The 20,678-nt window shown below is 35.7% G+C and overlaps 1 protein-coding gene across 3 annotated transcripts; it reads right to left on the bottom strand.

Moving 5' to 3' along the window:
* Positions 1 to 1,005: 1,005 nt before the first annotated feature.
* On the bottom strand, positions 1,006 to 17,432 carry LOC103720071 (heterogeneous nuclear ribonucleoprotein Q-like). 3 transcript variants are annotated; one of them, XR_001880136.5, is made up of 20 exons: positions 17,282 to 17,421; positions 16,932 to 16,968; positions 16,741 to 16,814; positions 15,710 to 15,775; positions 15,444 to 15,515; positions 13,792 to 13,864; positions 13,183 to 13,220; positions 12,984 to 13,094; positions 8,054 to 8,173; positions 7,678 to 7,758; positions 7,526 to 7,594; positions 7,054 to 7,131; positions 6,760 to 6,921; positions 4,789 to 4,896; positions 3,787 to 3,855; positions 3,637 to 3,699; positions 3,399 to 3,538; positions 3,030 to 3,164; positions 2,892 to 2,926; positions 1,006 to 1,569 (listed from the first exon to the last, which is right to left on the bottom strand). XR_001880136.5 is itself a non-coding variant. In XM_008809605.6 (18 exons), the coding sequence occupies exons 1-18, from the start codon at positions 17,288 to 17,290 to the stop codon at positions 1,257 to 1,259; spliced, it is 1,683 nt and encodes a 560-aa protein (XP_008807827.4). In that variant the 5' UTR covers positions 17,291 to 17,432; the 3' UTR covers positions 1,006 to 1,256. The 3 variants fall into 3 exon arrangements, 2 of the variants coding, with proteins under 2 accessions (XP_008807827.4, XP_089786645.1); XM_008809605.6 differs by lacking the exons at positions 2,892 to 2,926; positions 3,030 to 3,164 and having other exon boundaries at positions 17,282 to 17,432; XM_089930519.1 differs by lacking the exons at positions 1,006 to 1,569; positions 2,892 to 2,926 and having other exon boundaries at positions 2,966 to 3,164.
* Positions 17,433 to 20,678: the final 3,246 nt, after the last annotated feature.

The raw sequence follows: 20,678 nt of genomic DNA, 5'->3' as shown, positions 1-20,678 counted from the left end.
CTATAGCCCAGATGTTACATAAGTACAGAAGCTTCCAAACAGGGAAAACAAGAAATAGCGCGTTATAGTTAGAGGTTTCCTTTAAATTCATCAAAATTGGTTTGTAAGACCAAATAGAGTCGCAGCTATGGCCCTTGGAGATGGCTTTCGAGTTGTGTGAAGCCGTTGGTCTTGGGTTCGAATCTCGATGGCTTAAATTTAGGCATTAAGAGAGCAAGTCATTTCTACATCCAAGAGACAACTAATTACTTGAATGTACACAGGTTAGAGAATGCAATTTGCCCCAATGAAAACTAGGGGTGGCAATGGTCAGCCTGGATCAAGTTTTTGTCAGCGCAAGGATAGTAACAAAGCCTAACATCGAATCAAGACCTCTAGATTTTATCGAATTCTATCTTCATGATCCAAATTAGATCAAAACTCTTATACACATTCAGATAAAAAAAAAAATGACCCAGATCTGACCCTAAATAAAAAATCCTTGCCCCCGGCTTGAATAGGCTCAAGTCAGGTCAATCTTTACCATCTCCAGAAAGATTATACACAAAACGCTATGTTGTGGTTCCAAAATTGTGAATTCTATACAAGGTCAGCTAAGAACGTCCACTCTAGAAAGATTATATACAAAACGCTATGTTTTAGGCCCCTTAACTCCAGTCTCCGGATTGCAGCTTCCACAAATGTCGCCTGCGCGCCTGCTAATGAGAACTTGGGAGTTGGGCCCCTGAATTGAAGCTTCCACGCTGGCTGTGCCGACTTCTTATATGTTGAGAGAAAATTAGTTTTATTTCATTACTTCCAGCACCCCAGCTCAAATCATTCATATTCTACCGGAAGACAGAAAAATAGACATCACTAACTCTAGAGCTAGCCCATACTCCAGAATCGGTTCCAAGAGAAAATTAACTTCACCCCCCCAAGCAGATCAAACAATATATTCCGAACTGATGTCTAAGGGCCCCATTGGCCACCATTACCACCTAAATGGGAGCCAACTCTGCTAGGTTGTAGAACAGAAAAGTTCTTCCATAACTTGATTTAAATGTCAGAAAATACTCATCATTAAATATATTAACCACCAAGTCTCTCCAAGCTTCCTTGCAAAACCCTTACGAATTAAACATACAGATAAACTAAATTAGAAGTGCGAGAGAACAGGTCCTTAACTCTTCCACTGCTGAGAGTGGGATCAATTCTAACCTCCACCTAAACACATGTACATGAGTCTATATGTCCAGCAACCCCTGCAGAACTGATCAGATGAGGCTTGTGGACCGCCCTGGGTGAAGGTCTGGCTGAATGCGTTCACCCGTGAAAGGATCGAACTTGTAAGGCTGGCCAGTGAAAGGATCAAACTTGATTTGTGGGCGTTCAGTAGGATGTTCAGCAGAGGCGTGGAACGACCCAGATCCAATTCCAGTCTCATGTCCAAAGTTTGAAGAAAGTGAAGCTCTGTATGTGGGAACTACTTCTCCCACTTTTCCTACACTTGATCGAGACAAGAGGGGACCATCATAGAGTGAAGAAGAGTAGGGATATAAACCTGGGGATGATGTGTAGCTGCCATGCCTGCCAAAATGCCGCCATTTTATATTAAAGATCCATTTTACATATATATATATATATATATATATATATATATATATATATATATATATATATATATATATATATATTAGCAACAAGTACAAAATTTAAGGGGGGGGGTATGGGAATAATACTCTTGGGGGCGTTTGGTATGGGGTGATCATCTCAGAATCAAGGGTGATGTGGGTGGAGGTGATGAGATCGCCGCGTTTGGTTGCACCACAGTGATCCTACGTGGCGGTGATCCTGAATCACCTCCACTCCTCAAATCACCTTCCAACCCAGTGATGAAATATCCGTCCTTCAGATCGGGAATGCAAGATCACCCAATAGCAGTGATCGTGGATTGAGAGTTAAAGACAAAAATACCCCTCAATTTAGCAGAAAAATTGATATATCAACATACCATCAATATATTATGTCAATGTTATATATATATAATATTATGTTGATATTATATTTTATATTAATAATATATATTATATTATAATATATTACTAATCATATTATTATCATATTATTATTGAAGGATAATTTTTAATTATAGTAAAAATATATTATTAAATTTATATTTATATAATAAAAAATCTATTATAAGTATAAATAAAAATATTAATTCTATAATGAAAAATAACATATTTTTATAAGATTAATAATTTATAGGAGTAATAAATATATTTTTATAGAATATATTAATAATTAATATATTGATAAATATATTAATATTTTATTATAATATATTTTATATGATTAATAAATATATGATAAGGGCTACTAAAAGTAGAATATGCGACAAAATTATGAAATTATTATAGGAATTAGCATATTGATTTACATTTTTGATTCATGAGAATTAAAAATACATAAAAAAATCCATCTAAGATATATCAAGGGTATTTGTGGTATTATGTGGTCGGTGATCTTGAATCTCCGTACCATACCAAACAAGTTACGCATGGATATCCGGAGATTTTTAATCACTGGACAATGGCCTACCAAACACATTGATCTTAGATCACTGAAGATCAAATCACCCCAGTATTCGGATCACCGGGGATCTTAGATCACCGTGATAATCCTGTTGGGGTTACCAAACGCCCCCTTGGTGTGTTTGATGTGTGAATGGTATAAATTTCTAATCCAATGCTTTCTAATAGTTTTAGTATGTCCAACTAAAGCATAGAGTCAAGATTGAACTCTCAGAATCAATAACATTAAGAAAAATCAGAATTTGCAATGCATTATAAAGAATTTATTGGGACACCCGCTGCCACATGAAAGCAAAGGTTGAATTGAGAAATTACCATGCTAACGGGACAAGACATAAAGGATGATTGAGCTGCAAAATAACAATCAAACAGTAGATGCCTTCTTATAACTCTGATGAGGTTGGTTACTTCTAAGAATAGGGGAAACAATAGCACAAAAAGATGCTAGAATACCTGAGCATGGAAGATTCAAGCTTCCATAGCAAGATTCGAATGTCTGGAAATTCATTTGTTTTCAAAGGAGAAATACTTCAAGGATGCCAACAAAAGTCAACTAGTTCATTTGTAGACAAAATGTACCTCACGTCCCTCCATTGTCAGATTTATGGCAACCCCATGCAACAGAAGTGGATAAGTTTGAGAATGAGTATCATGCAGTGGTTTTTGTTGATTTTAACTTTGTGTGGACACCATGATACTAATTTATATCCTTCCAGAAGATACATATTTCACCTAAAAGCTCTACATGACTTTATTAGAAACTAATTTTTGGTCCTGAAAAAACCTCCACTGTTGAAGAAGAAATTGAATGTTTAAACTGACCTTGCAGCAGAATGATCAACTGCTTGTACATGAAGCGGTGCACGTAGGTTATGCAGCTCATTATCCTTAGGTGCATAATCACTTGACTTTCTTGGAAGGTGGGACGTGTTCCACCCCAAACCAAACTTGCCAACCTGGTGCTGCAAAAGAGAATAGTAAAACCTTAGTTTCTACAAAAATCAAAGGAAAACCAAAGAAGAGGATGGAGAGAACACATCAAAATGCTAGGGGAACAAACCCTAGAAACCAATGATGCAAAGTACACTCCTTTATCACGCTTGTCAGCACCAGATAACATAAACTGCAAACCACAGCCTAGCAAGATGATGAAAAGGTTGCAGGCAAAGAAAATAAATTAAAATGACCAAAAAGTTTATGATGATGAAACCTGATCAAGGACTGCTATAGCTGCTGACTCTGGAAGCTCCTTGAGACTAGTAATGCAATGGATACCTAACTGCCAATCAAAGAAAAAATCAGTAAGAACCATGGTCTGCTATGCCGCTACCAGGCACTGGACCGGTTGCCCGACGGCACGGGTCGGACGGGCCGGCATCATGCCAGGCCGGGCCTGTACCAACACAGTAGAGGAGGTAGGAGAGAGGGCAAATGGGAGAGAAGAAAAGAGAGAAAGAAGGGGAAGAGAGGGAGGGAGAGAAAGAGGGTGGCGGTGGGCCGTCGAAGGCCGTCGACTTAGGCAGAAGGCGGAGGAAGGCTCCGAGGCCGGAAAACAGGTCGATTCCCCTATTTCATTCGAAAAAGGGACCGGACCCCTGTTTCGAATGAAACAGGGGACCTGGCTTGTTTTTCGGCCGTGGGGCCCGAAGGAGTGTCCTCCGCGCGGCTCGTTGGTTTCCGTCGGCCCTTCGCCGGTCGGCCTCTACCTCCCTCTCTTTTTCTTCCTCTTCCTCTCGCTCCCTACCCCGCTCGCTCTCTTTTTTCCTCTCTTTCCTTCTCCTCTCCCTCCGGCAACGGGTTTCGTTTTCGTTGTCAGAACCATCCCGATCTACTGCTGTGATGGCTCAGTATGACCGAAAGTGCCTGATTCAGGACGGTTCCGCCGACCTTGATAAGAACATAACTTTAAAATGATGAGGTGGGATGAAAGAACATAGTAACAAAATCTTTTGTTCAGCAAATTAACAGGAAACTGTATAAGAGAAAAATGGAAGATAGAAAGAAGATGATAAATATGAAACTGAAATCCTAAGACACCCAAGTGAGTGTCCTGTATCATTTCATCAACACGCTGTGTTACATTGATATCTATGTGGACCCTTACATTTTCTTCTGTGTGGGATATCCCCTTTGTACTCATTTTTGGGAGTCTACGGCATTGCATAAAGAGCACAAACAAAAGAAAAAAAAAGCTCTGTTGTTCCTTGCTTACATCATATCGACTAGCAATTCCTAGGCGCAATACTCGAAGTAGGCGCTCCTTAACTGCTGATGGTAATGAAATAACAGCTGCTTCATATGGATTGGCAGCATTAGATACCTAAACAGAAAATGAGAAAGGGAAGAGAAAATAAAGTCAAACAGTCAAAAATGAAATATCATTACTTGAATTCTGGATCAATCAATTCACTACAAGAGAGCATAACCCACACGAAACTAACACTAAGGTACACAACATGCAACATGGACGAAACCCCAATTTGAATAGTTTCCAATAAATTAAGATCAAAAGGGGTTGTAAAAGATAAATGCTATAATTACTAGGCAAAATAAACACAAGAGCATAAATCACATTAGATGCATTCAAAATGAGGATGGAAGAGAACTTGTGATAAAGATTGCTTCTTGGAGAAATGAAAAGAGTACCGACAAAGTTGTTGGATATAGATGTAGTAATTAGGAACTGAAAAGAGGATAAATCCAGCCAGCAAAAAGCTTGAAATTCCACAAGAAATTTACTTGAGAATATTAAAAAAGAATGGAAAACCAAATGAAGTAGATTAAAGACAAAGCAATTAATATACAAAAAGACTTTTGAAATAAGTTTACTGATTTATGAGATCAGAAAATAGACAAAATTTAAAAATCAGGTCGGCTTTTGACTACAATGATTTTTTTTTTGAGAAAAAATGTCTGCAACGAAATCGGGAGAGAAAAAAAATAAACTGAGAAGGCCTAGAGAATAATTCTGAGAATTTTCTGACTACCATGCGCTTGAAAAGAGTTGAGACTTCCAATTAATTTGACAAAAATATATGTGATTTTGGAAAGGAAAAAAAAAGTTAAGGCATGAGACCAAATAGCCTATAGTGTTTAAAACAATTAGGAAGCTTCATAACTTGTTTAATGATATCTTAAGGACTACAAAATTTCCAGATTAAGCACCAACTTCTTTCTTCTTTTAGAAACTAAAGCACCAACCTATCAGCATAAAGATGTATAGGCACAAGCTATCACTGAATTGACTTGCTGTAAGTTGAAAGTTATTTGAGAGAGTAGCTGTGGACATACATAAATTAAAACAAGGAACAATGATTTAAGAAACCAATTTTAGTTCATGGAAAGAATATCATGCATGGAGTGATTTACTTGCTCTGGGAATATTGAGAAAGGTCAGAGGAATATTTTGCACGAGATATGTGTTTGGAAGAGCACAAACTCCTTATGTAGAATAGTAAGATAATAAGCCTTCAGTCTTGGTTACTCCTGAAAGCCCTCGCATTGTTAAGAGGACTTATCCATGAGGAAACCTTGCACTCCATATCATTCAAAGATTTAAGTGTACATTTATCAGAGCAAATAAAGATTTGGAAGGAAGAATTACAATTTGAGGTTCAGAAATTGGCCTACACCAAAACAGAGTACACAGACTAGATTCAGACAGATGGAGAAGAAAACCAAAAAGCAGTTGCATTTGAGAGAAAAATAACATCCATACAGAAAAGAAAAATTTCTCGTTTAACCTGCATAGTTTTTATTCCAGTGAATGGGCCACAAAACTGTTTTAACCTGAATAAAAAGGGCAGTCCATGGGTGTTTTCATTTTGGGGGAAAATTAGTCCTTATCCATTTATTTGTGCCAGTCCAACCACTGCAATTATTACAGTATATTCCACACTGCTAACCAAATAAGGCATGCATATAGCTTGAAAAATTGTGACACTTTCTACTTCAAAGGTCTTCACTTTCATAGAAACCAATTGTGTAGCAGGATTCATATAGTTGATCGCAAGTTGACAGTGCAGGGTTACATTTATTTTTACATGTGGCATGATTCTGATTATTGACTACTTAAGGAACTTTCACAATAAATTTGAGACTGTACAAAATTAATATGCAAGCATCAACATAAGCATAGAGGAAAAAACACACGTAATCCAAGTATAAGATAATCAAATGCTACCGGATCATCTAGTCTAGGAGCTTTTGATTTATGATCCGATGAATCACAAGTGTCTCTGTCATGTGAAGAATCAGGTCTATCTCCAGACTTGTTAAGTGGTTTGCTTTTTGTCCCATCATGAACTCGTTTCCTGTCCTTTTCCACAGGCCTTGCAACTGTCACCTATTACCACAGAGCATATGCATTCAGCTATTTTTGTAGAAAAATATCAAAAAAAAAAAAGATGAAACTACAAACTAATAGGGCATTTCAAAAGCAACAAATGTACAAGACTTCTTAGTCTTCATCACATACCTGGATCTTAAAGCTTGGACCTTTATATGGTCCTTGCACTGTTTTTCCATCCATTTCCCTGATTGCGTTATCTAGTTCCTGTTAAAAGAATAGAGTTAGCAAAGCATAAAGGATAAGAATGTGTATATTCACAAAAGAAATAAAGAATAACACAGAATATTGAAACTCTATCAGGTGAAGATGCCACAATAAAGGTAAAAATAAGACAATAATTTTGTGCTGTTGCATGCAATAAATGATGAGAGTAAAACTGAACTAAATTGCAGTCGTATTTATAATAAATCACTTCAGGCAACAAAATTTTCAGGTAAATAATAGGTCACCTTATATTTGAATTTAAGGATATATAACTACTGTTCCAACATCTCATATACATTATTTCAATGAAGAAAAGATAAGAGGGCACATAAAATGCAAGAGAATGCCTATTTCCAGAATGCGGAAGACCATGAAGTAAGAAAAGGACACTCACTGAACGGCTGGCAAAATGAACAAATCCAACTGGAAAGTGACCCTTCCTTGACAGTGCTACCCTCTCCACCTGAAGGGAAAAAGTTCAACAAAGCAAATAAATTCTTGATCTCAAAAAATTATAACCAAAAAATTATAATTCCTTATGTTGACCTTTCCAAGTGGTTCAAAGAGTTTCTTCAAGTACTCTTCATCCGTATTTGTCGGTAGATTTCCAACAAAAGCAACTTTGATCTGACATAGAGAAAGAAAGCTCAAAATGAAAGAAAAATTAGCAGAAAGTATGTTATGTAAGGTTTAAGATACCGGGCTATGGGCCCATATCGGTCAGGTACATACAGCAGTAACACCCCCATACTGACACAGGGGTACTAACATGCATGGCAGGCACCTGTATCAGTACATGTGGTATGCCAGTACAGGCTGGTACTGGCTGTACAAACTGAGCATTAGACCCCTGTGCCAACTGGTACCTGAAACCGTGATGTAGCCTAATACTGCCAATACTTGCACAGTAAGCATTCAATACCTTTGCCATTTCTTCTGGATCAATTTCAGGTTCCTTCTCAGCCCAATCTATTACAGGATGCCAGTTCCCAGCAAGTAGAAAATCTGGTTTGGACCCTAAGCGGTATGCACGTGCTGCGGCCTGTGATTGAAATTTTCCAAGATGGGAAGATCAAATGCCTACAGTCTAGGCTGATGATTATGGATTTGTATGTGGTATCTCCAAGATGATATGATAACTGACTGACATTGATGTGCTTGAACGATATATTTGAAAATAAGGGCAGTCTGAAGTAAAATACAACTGACTATTGACAAATGGAGAAAAAAGATAGTAGTGGCGGTGTCTAATAAAGGCCCACAGACAAAAATGGTGAATGATCACATCTTACCAATCACAACAATGCTGGATTAGTGGGAAATATTCTGATAGTAAATAAGTGAAGAATTAGATCCACGCTTGCATTCCAAAAGACTCCTAGTAGACAACTATCAGTCAAAAAAATCATGTTTCCGATAGCTGCGCAGATGGTAAAATGAGAAAAGGGAAAAGAATTCTATATTAGGATAAACAGAACCATCTCTGATAATTATGTGGCCAAATCGAAATAAATGATTCACATAATACACCTAAGCATACATGCGAAATTTGATGACATTATTCTGTTGAACTTCAAATGACATATTGCAAGATTGTCAAAACAAAGAAGAAATCATAAATTGAGTAGAAAAGAAGGATCTCGACAATGATTAAAAAAAAATTCAAAGTAATTGTTTCACCCTTTTTTCTTTTCAAGAAAAAGATCTTATCAAGATTTTGTCTTTCTTATAACAACATAATTTGGTCACAAGTCAATGTCATCACAATGAACTTTTAATGCACTGATCAAGCCATTAAGATCTGAAGACAATGAGAGATGCAAAGGAACAAAAAAACAAACTAGAACAATTGGGATAGCAAAGCAGCCTTTCGAAAGTCAACAACTTGACATTCTTGGCCTAATTGACCACTGTTTTGACCCAAAAAAAATGCTCTCATGCAATCTGCTTTAAGAAGTGACTGCCCAATATAGAGTGCTTCCATGGACACCAAACAGCATAAGAGCTGAATAGCTAAACATAGGATGTATCTCTGAAATTACTGCCCTCAGAATCAATTGCCCAAAAATTCAATCAAACAAACTTATATGTAAATCAGATACAGACAGGGAAGCAAGTTTGCCAAAAAGACAAGATTTCCAACCACGGACCCACAAAATAAACTTATGTGTAATATGACAAAATTAACAGTCAATAGAAAAAAATAAAAGCATGGCAACTTTTATACAAAAAGACCACAAGATAGGCCTCGGCCCATCTATAACGGATGCCAGTTTTGAAAGTTCAAAAAATAATTCAATCAAACAAACTTATACAAAACCCAGATACAGACAGGGCAGAAAGTTTGTCAAAGAGACAAGTTTTCCAACCATGGACCAATAGAGTAAACTTATGTGTAATATGACAAAATTAACAGTCAATAGAAAAAAGATAAAAGCAATTCTAAATGGCAACTTTTCTACAAAGAGACCATAGGATAAGCCTCGACCCATCTAAGATAGATGCCAGATTTGAAAGTTCAATGAGAATATGGCCCATGATGTTGTGATACGTAACTACAAAACCTGATGGGAAGACGAATGGAAGCTTGAAACACTGATTCTATCACAAAGACCAAATCTCACGTTCTTTCTTTATCCAGAAAAGATTAAAACATAAGGCATATCTTTTTCCATGTGGTAGCAATTGATACTTTTCATAAGAAGCATCCAAAATAATTTACATGAATTTTTTGCTCTATTTGATAATTTAAAAAGATTAATTAAAATTATACGCATCCTTTTTGGACTTTAAGATGTATGACACAGCCTTAAAATTGCAAGATTAGTGGCTGCCAACATAGCCACAGTTTCAACACCACCGGATCAAGAATCATCCAAATTAAAACACTAACCACCAATTGAGGATTTCAATTCAAACCAGAGTAGTTAACATGACGAAACAAAGCAAAGAAAAAAGAGCTATGGGTATGAAGGATTTCTGATCAAATACAACTGAGCACAATACCACTACTTGCTAATTCGTCATTGTATTTCATTATGATCTTATAAAAAGTATACATGCATGGAAAATGTGCTTGCTTATTTTTGCATCAAGGCTATGATAATACCAATGGAGTCATATTCTTTCTAAGATCTTAAATCCACATGCCCTGTCAGAACCATATATTTCTGAATATGCTCAAATGACTTGTGTGGAATATGCAATGAGGACTTGTGAAAGAAACATCTATATTCACTAGCTATAGATGACCATCCTGCATGTATCCAATTAGAAGGTCATTGATACTTTTCCTGCAACAAATCTAAATCGAGGAAGGCACATGTGCCAAAGGCAATTAAGAGATGGTTAGATAAGGGCAAGTCACAGACCCCACACAACAATCAAAGTGGTTTGATGTTAAGCATCCACAGAATCTAACATGTATCCAACATAATTGAGAAGTGATTAAGAGAGATCAAAAGGAGAGAGGAACAAAAATGGCTTTTCAATGTAACTATATGATATCACATGATCGAAGGCAGAAACAAGCCAATCAATTGATCCATAGCCTTAAAAATGCAATATCGGCTTCATGAAACAGAATAGATTATAATTGCACAAACGGCAATGATACATATAGTTCTTACAATCAGGTTGTCTAACACTTTGAAAATGAGTCTGACATCCACATTAGAGAAATAAACACAGATCATAACATAAATGCTGTTTTATCTTGGATGATCAGTTATGTACATAATGTTAAAGCAACTACTTCTCAGTGGATCTCACATAAGTTGAACAGTGAAACTAGGCCATCATTCTCTGGTATTCTCCTGCAAGGTCAAGATAATGTCTTTCTCACTCAGGCAGCATATAGCAGCAGCACAGAGGATGAATATCATTAATAAATGAAGCAGCTAACTTCAGAGATAGGCGTACACCTAGTATCGACAAGATGGATCTCACAGCCTCAAAGAAATAAGATGGATGCTGCCAACAACGCAACATCTAAACCCATTAAGCTGTGAGTTGTCACAAACAAAACCTCACCACAATTTCTTTTTTTTTTCTTTTTGTTGATTGGGAGGGGGGTTTATGGGATGAGATATTGTCATTATCTAGAAGATCAAATAACAATAAGCAGATACCACTGTTTGCCAAATTAATCACTAATATGGAATTATCATCTTAACAGAAGCAAACAGTGAAGGAACATACATTTGCTTTACGTGATTTTCACATCACAGACTTTTCATAGAACCATATATTTCAGGAAATGATAAAATACACTATCTAAAAGCCTAACAGGAACTAGGACTTGTAAGATATTAATTGCAAATATCCAGTTAAACTGCCATGTTTGTTTTCCTCCAGTGTTTGACATCTACCAACTTGAGTAAGACAGATGTGCCACAAATAATTTTTAATAAGGTTAAGTTGCAAACCCCAAAAAAGGATCAAAGTGATTGGATGGTTACAATTAACAACATCCAACATATGACTTACATAATCAAGAGGTGATCAAGTGAGATGAAAAGGAAAGAGACTTAATAATGCCTTTTTTTCATAAGACATGATATAGCATCACGTGATAAAATGGGTCTATCAATTGGGCCACATAAACATGCAAAACTGGGTTTATGTAGAGGGACAGACTCCAAATGGAGTAGAAAATGTTTTACATAGGCTTCTAATCAAGTAATATGACAATCTGATCTTTACATATGCATAAATAACCTTGGATATATTAATTGCATATATCCACTTAAAATGTTGCATCTGTTTTTCCTACAGTGTTTAAAAAATATCCAACTTGAGTGATAGGGATATGCCTCAACTAATTTGGATAGGGTTATATTGTAAACCCCAAAAAAATGATGAAACTGCTTTGTTGTTTGAGATTAACAATATCCTTCATATATCCCACAGAATCAATAAATGATCGGGTGAGATGAAAGGGAGAAAGGATTAATAATGCCTTCTTTCATAAGAAATGATACCATATCACATGATAGCAGGCAGATACGGGCCAATCAACTGAGCCACAGACAAACATGCAAAATTGGCTTCTTCTGAGAAATAGACCATGAATGGGGAAGTAGAAAATGATTTGCGTTAGGCCCCTCAAACAAGTCATCTGATAAAACTGACCTATACTTTCAAAATGATTCTGAAGTCTGTATTGCACAGATGAAACACAGATTAGAACAATAGTAAAAATAAAATGATCAAAACACAATCTGAGGAAATATTTAAGCCCCCCACCCTCTTCTCTAGGAATGACTCACAGAAGCAATGGTTAATTTTGGCAAGGCACAAGCATTAGAAATACCCTAATTTAGAAAAATATATAAATCATCAAGGGTGGGGTGTAAATCCAAAAAAGATTCAAGCAAATAGTAATTCTTTAGTAGGAAAGAAGATCAATGGATTATCTGGAGAAGAATGGATCCTTGAATGTGGGGAAAGGAAAGAGAAATAAAAACATGTAGGCATGATTTTACAAGGGATATTGTTGAAGACCTGCACGATAAATCAATTCATGAGGCTATAAACTGCAACATTTACTGAAAAGTTTCTGCAAGAGATATTAAGCAAAATAGGAGAACAGTGAAAAGCGGCCATTCAGGTGCAGGGTTAAGCCAATTGCATGAATGTCAATCTTCTATGATATGAGTGATGTAAACAACACCACCACCATTTTAGGATCTAGAGAAAAAGAAGCATGAACTTCCAGTTCCATACTATATGTTTTCCAATGCATAAATGCATTTTCTGGCCAAAGTTACAAGAGGCAAGAAGACAGAGTCAATAATTTTAACCAGAAAAATAACTTCGCACTGCGTAAGGGACAGGATCCAATAACTCACTGCATGAGAGGAGAACCGCACGAAAGCAAATCCTCGATTAAGTTGCTTTTTGCCTGAATTTCCAGAGTTTGGAGGCATTGCAAGGTCTACAGATACAACATCTTTAAATGCCTGTGAAATATAAAAAGCACATTTCATAAAAAATTACATCAAAAGATAAGTTCCAATTTTCATAAATTATCAACAAATTATATGCTACCTGGCAGACCAATTTGTTGAACTCTTCCGAGCTCCAATCTGAAAGCCATGAGCATAATAAGATACATAATGCTATCAGTAAATACAAAGGGCCATTCGAAGAAATAAAAGAAAAAAGGAAAAAAGAAAAATGACTTCATTAGCAAGCCTTATCCCATCTACTGTGAAACCAGCTTTATGAATCAAAAGATGATCCATCAAGTTTTTGGAATTAAAGATAAAAATCAACTTTAACAAGAATTCTGGTAGAATTTGCGCAGGTCCTAAACGACATAACAAATGCAAGGGAGAGACCTGCCATAATACTTAAAAAACCATTTGGCAAGTAGAGTAACTTGATTGCATAGTTTAAGCCCAAACAACCAGCTCTCCGAGATCCATGACATTTAAAGTCGAAGCATCAAGGTAAGAGAGATGAAAGAAACGGCTTAGTTTAACAAATTGAATTCATCTCCAAGACAGAGACTGTAGTTTTTTATACAATATTAGGGGGAAAATGTCAATTATATATAATTCTCAACAAACAAAGAGTGAACAAGAAGGCATCCACCTAATAGCTCATGAATATGTTCATGAACACACAAGACTATAAATGATTCAGCTATTTTACCTTTGCGAAGATTTCCAAAAAACAAGGAATCTTGATCAGATGAAAGGGCAACACCAATTTTCTTTCCTTGGACCTGAAACAGGACCGAGATTGAAGGTAAAGGTTGTTTCAGTGAATTGCATTAAAATATAAAATTTAAACAGAAAGATGGAGTCACATGGACAACACATCCAAACAACAAAACCCAATCCTGAGATAAAGAGAAATAAAACAAAGACATACAAAGAAATGACCCATTTGATTCGTACCTTCCTTTTCTCTTACGGTCAAAACACATCCACAGTATGTGACAATTAGTGGAGGGAAAAAAACAATTAATTCTTTTCCAAAAAAGGCAATCAGGTATGATAACTTTCATGGTTAGGTGGACCATTTTCAACATGAGATATCATGATACCTAACCCAGTAATCACATAAGTAGAGAAGCCAGTGATCTAAGAAGAACGAAGGAAGGCACCACTGGTGAATCAGCTCAACAACCTTCTTCCTGTAGATCCAGCTCCCACATGATGTGGTGCTGCTTATCTCTAAGTCATCCTAGGCCAAGCTATGAGTTTTAGATGATGATGCAAGACCTAAAGATAGTCTCTTAGCTTATATAAAAGAAGATGCCTATCATTTTCTTTTTTATTTGTCTTCTAATGAGTTGCACTTCTACAAGAGTTCATGTACACTAGAAAACCAAACCAACCTAGAAAATAAAGTTTAGACCAGATTACATACAATATACCAAGTAGAACATTAACATATTATGAACTTCAGTGCTTTTTAAGCTAACTCAAATTCAGTCAGTTTCCCCTTAGCAAAAATGGAAAAGCTACTTTAAGGTCTAGAAGCTCCCGTCACTTTCCTTTCGACGAGGCCATAGGCACTTTAACATCCTCATAGGCACATCCATCACTATTTTCCGTAACATATTATACTGATTATCCTTAAACACAAAATGCCCATCCAACTGAACTTTTAGGAAGATATGATTACCTTATGGTCACTTATTGTTGCTTTGCCACCTCCTTATTCCCCCATAAAAGCCAACTTTTTTTTCCTGAGGTTGGCCCATGCCAAATGTAGTGCTAAAGAAAGACAGACTACTAGAAAGACAAGAAGATAATATCTTGATCAGTACTTAAATTCCACTTTAAAAATGTTCTATCCGTTGAGGGTCTTCAAACTGTTGCAATAATATATACCTAATAATAGATGGAAGCATGGATCATGGAATCAATAAAAAAACAAAATATGTGGTCACACAATGTCAAGCATAGGTCCAAAAACTAAAAGGGTTAAGAGGAGAAATCTTTTTTAAAAAGGCCTGAAATTCATCCATAGACCCCAAAGGAAGCATACAAAACATAAGAAAGAACAGACTCAAGAAAAGATAACAAATCATCATACACAAAGCTAAGGTCTTTTTATTCTTTACCTACCTTTATTTGGATAACACGTATAGCAGTCTCCTATACAACTGATTTTATATAATGCCAATTAAAAATTCAAAAGAAAAGGCAAATCCAGGTACAAGTTACTACCATATTTAGATGACATACAACAGTCAAAATTCTATTTAGTTCAACTATTACAATTTTGGAACTGGAACTAGAAAAATCAGAAGGCCCATTGCAACAAGGAAGCATATATTTAGCATTTCTTACCATGACACCATCTTTCTCCTTCTGAGCTTTGAAAGCAGCCTCCTTTGTCGCGAATCGCACAAAGCAAAAACCCTATGCAGGAAACAGAAAATTTTATCACAAAAAGTTATAAGCGCAAGTGTCAATCCTTGTCCCAACCATTGGCGGCCAGCCTTACATATCTCTATTTGCCAATCCTTCCCACCAGAAAAAATAATAGGACCTATAAAAGACCTTTGAAAAAAAAAACATGCATGAAAAATATACCCACAAAAGAAAACTTGTACCTTTGAGTTACCATTTTGATCCTTCATCATTCGTAACTCGAAAATATCTCCATAAGGAGAAAACAACTGCAACAAGAATCGAAGTTAAAATAACGGCATTATAACAATTCAGTCTGGCAAACATCATAACAATATAGTGAAACCGCAATCAGTATACTGCTTTTTTAACATTTAAATTTTAACCATTCCCAGTTAAGACTATATAAAGTTTACAAGCTTCTAAAATTCTCGCTTTCTCCTGGATATGCAGAACCACCAGAAAGTGACAATTCAAGAACATTAAGGACCTAGGTCACTTATTCTCTTCACAAAATCAACAAACAGTTTCCAGTTCTCCACTCGGTAGCTTTTTTGTTTCATGAGAATGATAAGGTCTCACGGTAACTGTCTGAAACAAAGTATTCTGCCCCCTCCAATCCACTAAACCTCCAAGACCGAGAAGTAAACCTTCCAAGTGCTATATTGAGTTTCCAAAATTCAAGTTGCCTGGGTTAAAATTATTATTAATTTGCTCCACTTTTGAACATGAGAATGACTGTGTGCATTCCTATACGCATATAGCAGTTTTACCCAATAACCCAACAATCCAAAACACAAAGAAAGCTGCAAGTAATTGTTTCTAGGAAAGGGCATTTACTCATTAAAAACAAGAAACAATTTGAGAAGCTGAATAGTAAGTAACTTAGAAGCTCCTGAATTGTGCGATAGGAGAAAATTTGGTGGCATTTGGTGTTTTTACATATGTTTTTATCCTCTTAGGAAAGAGATCCTTTCTGACATACATCAAGAAATCTTCAGAAGTGACTACCACAGAAATTAATTTGTTTGTACGAGGGCTGATAACTATGATTCTGCAGGGAAAAAAAATATCCATGTGCATATAAACCTAAAAGAACAAGCTCTCATAAATTGAGAAATTTAATCAGTTAAACCATTTATGCACTGGCAGATTAAATCATTTCAGAAAGAAAAACAAAATAAATCATCGAGTTAACAAAAAAATGTTCCCAAGAAAAATGAAGAAAATAGACCTCCCGGATCATGTTCTCTGTGGTAGAACGGGGCAAACCCCCTACAAAGATCTCTGAACCTTTGCCATGCCGCTCTGTTCAAAAAATAAAATAAAATAAAATAATCATAAATCATCACATATCAACCTACCTATCCGATTAGCATCATAAGAACCCGTTAAATAATTGAATTCAAACCAAAAATCGCCCACCTTGTCCATTGGATGCACCAGCTGACGCGTTCTTTTCCTGTAAAATTAATCATATCATCGTTAAAAACAAAATCTTTCTTGCGCACATCAAATGTTTAGAACCAGAAAAAGAAAATAAAACAAGAAAAACATGAAAATTTTACAAACTCAGCACACGGAAACGAGTCCAACTTAATACAGAGATTCAAATGATAAATCTCTAAAAAGAACGAAAAATCTCGCAAGCCCACCGGACTACAACCTTCTCCGATCACAGTTCAAGGTTTCCATGAATGATCGAGTAATTCTTGAAACTACAGAGAAAAAAGGCAAGCAGTAATACAAAATTAGGGTTTTGGGAAGTCGAATACCTGCCCCATCGTTGGAGAGATGCAAAGAAACTGAAACCCTAGAGGTCTAAATTTCGTAACAACCGGTGTAATTCCGGGCACTCAGATTGGCGGAGGGATCCCTCGCTTTCACTTTGCCGGTACATGTAAGGGAAAGCTTGGGCGTCCGAGTGGGGAGTGCGTTAAGTTCACGCGAGAAAACTTACGCGAAACGTACGCGCTACCGGACCCGCAAGTGATTGGCCATGTGGCCAATAAATTTCTGCCGCATCATCGAGGATGTGGTTTGCAAAAAATTGATCTGGTGGAGTAAGAATTATTCCGATGTTAACCTTAAAGTTGTATATTTTCATAGTTTTCTTAGGCTCTAGAGCCGTTAGTAGTAGAGCTTTTGGAAGTAGAGCTGTTAGAAGTAGAGCTGTCTGAAGCAGAGTATTTATAAAAAGCTGTTTGTTGTTTAGTAACTATATTTCTAAAGTGCTGTGGCACTTTAACATGTGTTTGGTAAACAAATTAATAAAGTACTTTTGTATGACAAAATGACCATAAAAGACATTACCAGTATTATATAACAGAGCATAATAAAATATAATATGTATTAATACATAAATTATGATATAGTATAATATTAATGTAATGTAATATAATATTATTATAATATAGTACTATAACATTATGTATTATAGAATAATAATTTAATATAACATTAAATTATTTAACATAACATATCAATGTATTATGATATAATGTAATATAATATTATATTTATAGTATAATACAATAATAAATATATAAAATATTATAATTATTAGTGCAAATTTATTTTTCATCCTTCTAATGACCATTTATCTCTCTAACAAATTTTCTAACAAAGTGATAAAATTAGTTAAATAATTACTAATATTTTTATTTATTTATTTATTTAGATCAGATTATTTGCCACTCACTCATTATTTTTTTTATTTTTTTATTTATTTATTATTTTATTTCATTGAAATATAGAGGGGTCGCCGGCCATGGGTGGTGGCCGGCATGGTGGCTGCCACTGTGGGCAGCCACGAGCTCCCAAAACAAAAAGAAAAAAAAGAAGAGGAAGAAGGAACAGAGGCGGCGGCGTTGAGAGGAAGAAGAAGATAGAGAGGGAGAGGGAGAGGATGGGTGAGAGAGGAAAAGGCAGGATGAAGGTTTTGGAGGGGAAAATATGATTTAAATTGGGGTATTTTGGTCCAAAAAATAGCTTCACGACAAAGCTGAAAACAGCATTTTCGGAAAGCTCCAAATTGGATCTTCTTCCCAAAAGCTGTTTTCAGCTTCCCGCAAAAGCTGAAACAGCTTTCTGAAAATTTTACCAAACACTATTTTTTATCTAAAAGTACTTTCGAAGGGCCAAAAAGTGCTTTTTGGCCCTCCAAAAGCTCCCCCAAATAGGGCCTTATTCAAAACGGAGGAGGTTGTCGTAGGCCCAAGCCTGAAAGCATGCAAATTATCCGAACAGATATCCTAAATCTAAAATAATAACATAGGATAAGTCCTTTTTCTTATTTTTAATAAATTAATAAAATATATCCAATTTTCTTCTCTATGAATGGTATATCAAAATTATTTTGTCTATAATTATCTCTCTAACAAATTTTCTAGCAAAGTAATAAAATTAGTTAAATAATTACTAATATTTTTATTTATTTATTTATTTATTTATTTAGATCAGATTATTTGCCACTCACTCATTATTTTTATTTATTTATTTATTTATTATTTTATTTCATTGAAATATAGAGGTGTCGCCGGCCATGGGTGGTGGCCGGCATGGTGGCTGCCACGAGCTCCCAAAACAAAAAACAAAGAAAAAAAGAAGAGGAAGAAGGAACAGAGGCGGCGGCGTTGAGAGGAAGAAGAAGATAGAGAGGGAGAGGGAGAGGATGGGTGAGAGAGGAAGATGCGGGATGAAGGTTTTGGGAGGAAAAGTATGATTTAAATTGGGGTATTTTGGTCCAAAAAATAGCTTTACGACAAAGCTGAAAACAACATTTTCGGAAAGCTCCAAATTGGAGCTTCTCCCCAAAAGCTGTTTTCAGCTTCCCGCAAAAGCTGAAACAGCTTTTCGAAAATTTTACCAAACACCATTTTTTATCTAAAAATACTTTCGAAGGGCCAGAAAGTACTTTTTGGCCCTCCAAAAGCTCCTCCAAACGGGGCCTTATTCAAAACGGGGGAGGTTGTCGTAGGCCCAAGCCTGAAAGCAGGCAAATTATCCGAACGGATATCCTAAATCTAAAATAATAACATAGGATAAGTCCTTTTTCTTATTTTTAATAAATTAATAAAATATATCCAATTTTCTTCTCTATGAATGGTATATCAAAATTATTTTATCTACAATGTCTTACTAAATTTCTAATTTGAAAGAAAAATAATATGTTTCATATAGATTTAGAGATTTTGGCATCTTCCTTGTCACATATGTTTAAATATATATAGGTGATGACAACTTTTTGCTGGACTAAATCTAGTGCAAGATTTTAAGGAAGAAAAACAACTTATATGGGAGATACAACACAAAGAAAGATTCTCTTTTTGTTTCATGGGAAAGAGAGATTGGCTAAGGGATATCGCATAGAGAGAGAAACAGAGAAAGATATTAAAATTTTCTGTCAATTAATTAAAAGCATGTAATTAAAGAAACAGCAACACTTCTGATGCATTCTTGGAGCCTTATTTGGATTACTTGTTAGATTAATTGTAATTCAAGAGGATATTTTAGTCATTTACATGAGGTCGACCAAAGACTCCAAGATGATCAAAGACTCCAAGATGATCAAAGACTCTGATTATTTGCTTTTAAGAGTTTTACAGATCAATTTTATTTCATGTTCTGATTGTCTTATATTGTAAGTAACTGTCCAAAACAAAGTATTCTGCTCCCTCCAATCCACTAAACCTCCAAGACCGAGAAGTAAACCTTCCAAGTGCTATATTGAGCTTCCAAAATTCAAGTTGAGAGGGTTAAAATTATGAATCACAAAGAAAGCTGCAGGTAATTGTTTCTAGGAAAGGGCATTTACTTATTAAAAACAGGAAACAATTTGAGAAGCTGAATTGTAAGTAACTTAGAAGCTCGTGAATTGTGCGATAGGAGAAAATTTGGTGGCATTTGGTGTTTTCACATATGTTTTTGTCTTCCTAGGAAAGAGATCCTTTCTGACATACATCAAGAGATCTTCAGAAGTGGCTAGCACAGAAATTAATTTGTATGTACGAGGGCTGATAACTATGATTCCGCAGGGAAGAAAAATATCCAAGTGCACACAAACCAAAAAGAACAAACTCTCATAAGTTTAGAAATTTAATCAGTTAAACCATTAATGTACTGGCACATTAAATCATTTCAGAAAGAAAAACAAATTAAATTAACGAGTTA

The sequence above is a fragment of the Phoenix dactylifera genome, chromosome 1 (assembly GCF_051530095.1).
Source record: "Phoenix dactylifera cultivar Ajwa chromosome 1, Ajwa_hap1_PhDact_Kaust_v1.1, whole genome shotgun sequence".
NCBI lineage: Eukaryota > Viridiplantae > Streptophyta > Magnoliopsida > Arecales > Arecaceae > Phoenix > Phoenix dactylifera.
Note: the sequence above shows the minus strand (reverse complement) of the source record. Positions and strands in the feature narration are given on the sequence as shown.

Excerpts from the sequence above, each read along its gene's own strand:
- LOC103720071 (XM_008809605.6), bottom strand. Across the intron at positions 8,174-12,983 it reads TGCGGTTCTCCTCTCATGCA|GCCGCAGCACGTGCATACCG; the intron begins GTGAGTTATTGG and ends TTTCAATCACAG. Across the intron at positions 7,759-8,053 it reads ATCCAGAAGAAATGGCAAAG|ATCAAAGTTGCTTTTGTTGG; the intron begins GTATTGAATGCT and ends TCTCTATGTCAG.